General features: G+C 46.7%; 2 protein-coding genes across 2 annotated transcripts; one reads left to right on the forward strand and one right to left on the reverse strand.

The window, feature by feature from the left end:
- Nucleotides 1-5268: 5268 nt before the first annotated feature.
- Nucleotides 5269-5593, reverse strand: T265_13159 (hypothetical protein; the record flags this gene model as incomplete). Its single annotated transcript, XM_009167466.1, has 2 exons — nucleotides 5269-5378; nucleotides 5417-5593. Coding segments are annotated over 2 exons (285 nt in total), but the record flags the coding sequence as incomplete, so codon positions are not given.
- Nucleotides 5594-5631: 38 nt separating this feature from the next.
- Nucleotides 5632-6861, forward strand: T265_03051 (hypothetical protein; the record flags this gene model as incomplete). The annotated part of the gene is made up of 2 exons (XM_009167440.1): nucleotides 5632-5722; nucleotides 6716-6861. The coding sequence occupies 2 exons, from the start codon at nucleotides 5632-5634 to the stop codon at nucleotides 6859-6861; spliced, it is 237 nt and encodes a 78-aa protein (XP_009165704.1).
- Between the last annotated feature and the right edge of the window lie 616 nt (nucleotides 6862-7477).

Below are 7477 nucleotides of genomic sequence, written 5' to 3' on the forward strand. Positions count from 1 at the left end.
TTCAAGGAATTGTTCTTCATTACGGTGGTCGGCTAACGTACTAGTTTATTGTTGAAGTCAAAGAAAGCCAGCCCGCTGGTAGGTGGTATGACCGGAGCTGATCCGGTACTTGACGTAATGTGAATATGTGGACAATGCGCACACTAACTATCCCAACTACTGCACGGTGCCTCGAACTTGTGTCACGCATGATGAGGTCCAAGGTTGTAGTACTAATGAAGCTAGCAGCGGTGTCAGAACTAGAGTGGGGCTTACATCCCTATGATTGGTGAATTCACAGAATATTTTTCGCGCAAAGGCCTCAGATTGCTGGAACACATTTGTATTCGGAAATGCATTAGCATTCCTATCAAAAATTTAAACCAGATAGAAGCCCAACGGCAGCTGAATTGGGTGATTTAGAAAGACTGACAGTCAATAATAGAGCCTCCCTGATGGTTGGTCAACCTGGTTCCACGGTTCCCAGTATAGAAACCCCAGGCACAGCAACGTCGTCTACTGTCTGGATTCTACACTACTGAGAAGCAATTAAAGATGAGTACAAAGCTGAGAAAAACTATAACTACTACCATTTAATCTACAGTGCAAGTAGAACGGGTCACTAAGGTGCGTATATGATGAATCAGGACGTCTCACATATAAAGCGAAATCGCTGGCGACTAGAACAACATTTAGGCTTCCCGTGCGGGATATGAGTGGATAGCTCTCCAAACATAGTATCATTAACTGAATGAGAAGTACAACTGGTTGGTGCAGATGCAGAACGGGCATCATTTCAGCCAGTGCGGGTTCTTATGGGAGTTGACAAGCGAGCAGCGCGAAAACGGTTATCTACAGGGATCCAGACGAGTAAGGCATCAGCTTGCGAGTTGAAAGCCATACCAACGCCGGCGCATACCGCTACAGCAGTAGGTGGGTGGTAGTATCCAAATGACGAGGCTGCCGAAAGCTTCATAATCATACATAAACCTTGTATAGAAGTTTCGGAAGCACAAGAAACATCTATTAATAAAGCGTCAAGAGCAGCTGAGTTGCTTCAGGGCTAGAATATTAAGTCGCGAGGAAAACAGAGAGAGGAAGTCGAAGAAGCAGACGTGAAGCAGCAGATGTCACTGGCGAACCGCTGTTAGTCCCTTCTTCGGAAGCAATACTGAGGTGCCACGGCTGAGATCTACAAAATCGTGATGGTTTAACGGCATAGAGCGTTAAGAGGTTATTCCGAAGATAGGAGGCGCCAGCAGTGGCCTGTCTTCTTTTACCTAAAATGCTGTTTGTAGGGTCTGCTGATGTGGCATGAAATTATTGGTATGCGTAAAGTTAGTGGTGAGATACTGACAATGCGCCAAAATCAAGAAATGGAGAGAGTTGTGGTCCTCAACTGAGGCTTCTGGCTAAAGAGCCTGACCGCAAACCAGAGATAAGGGGCATGGGACCACTAAAGTGCACTTTTAAGAAACACAGGTGACATGTTCCGAATCCCAACCTGGAGGATGAGACTGTGGCCTCTACCTAGCGACTGATCCTAGTATGACAGACCGTGCGAATGTCACAGGGTCAATTAGTTGCACAAACCGTTACACAACGGTAAGGTTCAGCTACTTCGTGACGCAAAAGAGGCACGAAGATACCGCCAGGTTACCCAGTCAGGAACGGTACTAATCGATAGGCCAAGGTCGGCTTTAAACTATCAGCCTCCGTTCCAGCAGCCCTGTACCTTGTAGAAGCCAAAGGCCCCACCCCTATATTGTTGTAACTGATACCTCCAATCCTGAAAAAAAATGAAGCTAGTGAAGCGCAGTGACGTGGTCGACACACTATGCTAACTGGATAATAGTCTCCTTAAGGTGAAAACCGTTTACAAAGAAGTTAATATAAACGAACTGCATCGAAACAGCAAACGCTTCAGGTGATGGTGTGCAACCGTAATAGTTGATGACATGCCGCACTGTAATGCACCGTGGAGTAAATGTTCGCGCTTGATTGCGTGGAAATATTCCAACAACTTTAGTCGGTGAATACGTCTGAGCTACGCGAGGATTGTATTTAACATCAAGCCTCGAATGTTTCCCGTAATGGATAAATAAAAAATCAAAGATAAGATCACGGCTGGCAAAGAACAGCTATGTTCCAAGACTACTGAAAACTCGGCGCACTAGTAGCATCCGTCCACCGACCACTGAGATTTATAACTCGAATGGGCAGCAATTTCAACTGTTAAAGCTGAACCGAAGGTACCCAGTAAGACCTTCATTGAATTATAAGCAGAAGTGAAATCTAATGACGAGTGGTGGACATTTCCGACAATGCGAGGATTAATTCAGGGGGACAAACGGCATGGAGATGATGGTTCAATGGTATCTAATAGGCACGAACACCTCAGCTCGAGAAGGTCCCACCATTTCATCACAGAAATTACCGTTGCCGATACGTAGCAACGGGAACCCAAAGCTCACTTACTGTATTACGGTCTTGTCGTAAGTTCAGTGAACGCTTCCCAATAAGGTAAAAGATGTGCCCGAAACACAATAAAAACATCACCCGTCACCACCAGAAACAGTGACACCAGTGTCGGTACTGATACATCAATGCGATACAAACAAAAAGTTCATCTGACTAAACTTGATGTCTTAAAGTGAAAAGTGGACGACGGAAAAACTTGGTACTGACCTATCACAAGCATTCCAAAGACCCTTCACCTCACAGCCTGCGCCACTCTGGAAGCACGTAGAGCAAAACTCGCCTCGGTAGACGACGTTTCGGCGTGCATGACCAACACATTTGAAATGTTGGATGTTTTCCGCGACTGAAACACCAGAACAAATTATCCTTTCCCTAATTAGCTCGCCTAGCTGACGCCATCCGACATTATCGATAATTCTGAGGCATCGGCAATCAATAGCCTCGAATCATCTGTCCACAAAGGCCATATCTAACAACTGTCAAGCAACGCAGGCCATCACGAAGAGAGTGGACCTTGCCGTGGTTTGACGGTTCGCGTAAATCACCGACCCATCGAGCTGTTGGAGGTGTCCCCGCGACATTTAGTCTCTCATACTAGGTTGGCCAAAGGTTAGAGGACTGACAAACATAGTCTCCTGATTTCCAGGTTGGGAGTTCGAACATGCGGCGACTTGTTCCGTAAAAATGGCCGTGCATTTACATCTTCCGCCAAATACCGCTGCCATGCGATTAAGATTTTGAGCCAAAGGCTTTGATTGAAGGCCCTAATCCGAGACAGTACGTTATGGGATGTGGTAATGTACTTTGAAGGTGCAAGGCTATTGCCGAAAGATGACATGGTGGTCTGTTCATTAAGGAAAGTTTGTGCGTGGCCGTTGTCTTTAAAGATGAAGATTGTCTGGGTACTCAAGACCGATAACGTTCCCACCAACAGCTATTTGAACACCGGGGTTTCGGAAGCCTTCTAGTGCTCGCCTCATTAATTCACCGATGACGAAGTTGAACAAAAAGTAGTGGATGTTTTGTCGGATACTAGCTTTTGTGAGTAAGCCTTAAGATAGCCTAACACACACACTCACACGCCCAGAAGTATGTACGGAATAAGGTCTGGATAACGGATACAGCCCGACTGACACAGCTAACATTAGCACAAGTGGTCAATAAGCGAAGCATGAGGGGCTGATATTGCGCTTCCGGCTGCCCCCGTCATGTGGTGTATGATGCTATCGGGCGACTGACAGCATGTGATGCTCAAATGGGAACCACCACCACTACTTGTGGAGACAGTGCCCGAAACAAGATTGACAAACTGCAAGGGGGCTTAAGATTAGGTGTGAATGGGGCCTTTGGCTCCGAATTTGGGCGCCGTCGGATTAAACTAGCAGCCTATTCTTCAGTGGTCATTTCTGCACAGTATTTCTAGCACCAAATCTGTGGAAAGAACGGACTGACTACCAGGCTCCTAACTATTGACAAAACCAGCGGTAGAGTTTGTGAAAACATTCCCCAGTTCAACTCAATAGACTGCCGAGCTAAGTACTAAGTCATCACGGTCAGTACCACCACTTACAAAAGCTAAACTTGCTAAACTTGGACAAAAATCGTACAACTGACCTGTGGTTAAGATGCGCTGATAGTTTCCATTAGGATTGGGAGAGGCGACTTTCACTTTACAGATGGCTGACTTTTGTTCCCCGAAACAAATCCACTCACAGGTGGTTTGCACAGGATTCACGTCGAAAGTTTACGCGCCGGTTGGAAAACAAAGAAAGCGCATGTACATCACATAGTTCGTCCACCAATGGATAGGGAATAAGTCTCTTGTAAATTAAGTCGACAAACTCCCGTACCGAGAAACCACTGGTGATCAGCATCACTTTAGCTGGACACACTTCCCTGAAAATCATAGAGCGCTTTCGTTCATATCAAGAGTAGATATTGGGTCAGGCGGCTGAAATGGTCATGTTACCGTCGTCAGCTACGCCACCGTTCGGTGCCTAGATGCCACATCAACCGAAGGAAATACAAGAGACGAGGTACCATTAGAGTAGCCAAGCCTAGATAGAAGCCAAGAAGCCATGGTTGAGAGCGAACCACGGACCTTCCCGTTGCTAGGTGTCATTGCTACCGAGTTCCATCGGGCCTGAGGAGAGATGCCGGGCGTCGCATAGGTTTTCTATCCGGGCTCCGAAATCAACAGTGAACACTCCTGTCAAAATCACTTCTCGAAACCACCGATACCCGAGCTAATCAAGAAGGGACGGACGACAGGAACCCACAGGAGGCACAGAAATGACCCGTAGAAACGAGCTTCAGACTTTTCCACTGTGATTAATTAGCGGGCAACTGATAACGCGGAAGCAAACACTTTATTTCAGTACAAAATACAAAAGACCACATTATGGCAAAACAAGGGAGTCTACTCTTTAGAAGCTAATAAATTAAGCACCAAATTTTGCAAGACATCAAACGTCTGCTCAGTCTTTTCGTAGGCTAGACGAGCACGCTGATACGATGCAAGAGCGTCATCCAGCTGAGAATTTAGCTCAAGTGAACGTGCTTTCAGCCTCTGACGATACCGGAACGACGCTTCACGATTCGCCGCCTTCTTCCGTAGAGCTTGTCTGGTACCATCGACTGGGCCGCAAGATTGATTAAGAGAGTGGTCACTGCAATCTGGGGAGACTGAACGAGGACCAGTCGACCCGTGGTCTTCGCTTTTAGCCGATACCATTTGTTCGCTTAACATAGTGGTGCATGTTTGGATTGGGGTATTCTAGGGTATCAGAGGAAGTGGCGGCAACTTACTGCATAGTCGACGAATAAGTCCACAACTTCAACGGGAACATCGAGCTCTTCGGAGGGAAAAGAACTCTCTGATGCAGATGCGAAGGGGGAAACAGAGGTGCATGATGAAACTATAATATTGGATGAGCAAGGCGCCACAGACACTTACCGTCATATGCATCATCAGAAAAACTCTCACCGCGGGTAACCGATTTGCGATCTTGTGCGTGAGCTTGTAAATCAAAGTTAAAGGGTTCTGGGTCCCACGTAGGGGACCCCGCGCGACTTTCGAAGAGTTGGTATGTAATGAAATCCATGGGATACGGACAGGGGTGTAAGGGGGCATTGTGAAAAAAGCAGTGAGAAACGCATGGTGAACCTGCAATGTATGTACACTATTCAATGCAAGACTCACGAGAAAGGCCCGCAAAACGCGGAATAAACTTAAAGGTCGTACGCTTTTACTCCATGGCCAGTAAGTACAAATTGGGCGGGTCAAAATGTGGCGTCACCACCTTTCACGGTGGTATAAATAAACAAAACAATAGTTAAGTTAGCACTCGGGCTTCGCATGGAGCAAGGGCCTTAAGGTCAATGGCCACATCTCGTCCGGACCCTTTTCCGAAGGTCAGAAATACCACTGTGCTGCGTTGGGTAGAAGTTTAAAGATTAGGAAGCTCAATTTCTGCTATTACCCTCTCGTCAGCTTCCTTCTACTTCTTCGTTCCGCTTCGTCTCATCGTTCATTTTTTCATTTCTCCCTTTTTCATTCCTATTTGCTACCTGTTACTACATGCGTATACGTCCAGGGGACCCAAAGAAAGATTTTCGCACGCCACGTGCTCCCTCAAGTTTTTCCCATGATCGTCACGTCCAGAATTTCGGTTTATCCTTAGTGACTTTATTTGCATCCATTTTCGTTTATCCGCGTAATTAAACCGCAATTTGTATTTCTCGCGCTCTTAGCGAGTCATGTGCTTTTCCGCGCTCCGTGTAGCCATTTTTCTGAAGTCGTCCGTCGGATGCACATTCGTCTCAATATCGCATTTTGAGTCCAGCAATAATATCCGGAACAAGTTTTGATCATGTGTTTATCCGCGGTTTAGATGTATGTCATGTTAAATTAGGATTCAAGCGACAGATACCATACGTCAGGGAGCCCTGTAAGTGTAGGTGTTAAGAGCATCGCTTCGAAATTTCTAGCGATATATCTGCAGCCGTGTCATCACACTATTTCCCGCAACCCTGAGGGAGCGTAGGCGATATGATTTATGCATGTTGGGGGCCCGAATCTAAACGTTCTGTCATTACACACTGCTACTGCCTGAAACGATAGCCCAATTCAAGTATCCGCAAATACCTGAAATGTTTTGTTTCTGGTGGTTCAACCTCCGTGTCTCCAAACAATTGTCCATAGGCGCCACCGCGCTGGACTTCGAAACATTCATTCTCATTCTTTTTCCTTCAGGTTGTCATGGCCTCAATTCTTCCAGCTGCACTTACCTCTCGGATCCTGTTGGTGACCTCAGGCACCACGAGTTGTACATTTTCGGAACAACATTCCAGGCCTGCTTACGAAACCTTCTGTATATCACAGACAGAGGCTGTCAGTAACCTGTCTTTTTCTTGCTTATTAGCGGTTGTTCCATTATCGAGATCACTGCAAACAAAAACGTCGAAGTCTCTAGCTAAATTAGTTCCAGGAGATGGAATCCGGGTATCCTCTCCGGGGATTCTTAGTACGCGCGAACCTGTTGAATAGCGGGACGGATTCACGGATTCACGGATAGCTACTACCTGAAAAAAAGTCTTGTCTAATGAATGTGTGTGCCCTGAGCTTGAAAATTTTCTTACTATGTCCTCGCCGGGTGTTTGCTGTGCTGGGGGTAAAAACCCTGTTTGCCAAGCTTTGTTCGAACAGGCCGTAAGTAAGAATTAGGTCCCGTCGGAGGCGACGATACTCTAGGGGAAAGAGATCAAGCATCGCGAGACGCGTTTCGTAGTCCACGGATTTGAGGCCTGCAACCATTCTAGTGGCGGCCCGCTGGACACGCTCAATGAGGGTGACGTCTTTTGTACGTCCTGAGTAGACAACTTGGTTGGCGTACTCCAAGAGCGGTCTGACGTAGGCCCCATAGATTATTTGGAAGTCCGTGCGAGTTATACGGGAGAAGGTGTGTCGGATCATCCGTAAAATGGCGAATGCCCTCTGGGCCGATTTCTCATGGTG

Source organism: Opisthorchis viverrini (genome assembly GCF_000715545.1).
Source record: "Opisthorchis viverrini unplaced genomic scaffold opera_v5_41, whole genome shotgun sequence".
In the NCBI taxonomy this organism is placed as follows: domain Eukaryota; kingdom Metazoa; phylum Platyhelminthes; class Trematoda; order Opisthorchiida; family Opisthorchiidae; genus Opisthorchis; species Opisthorchis viverrini.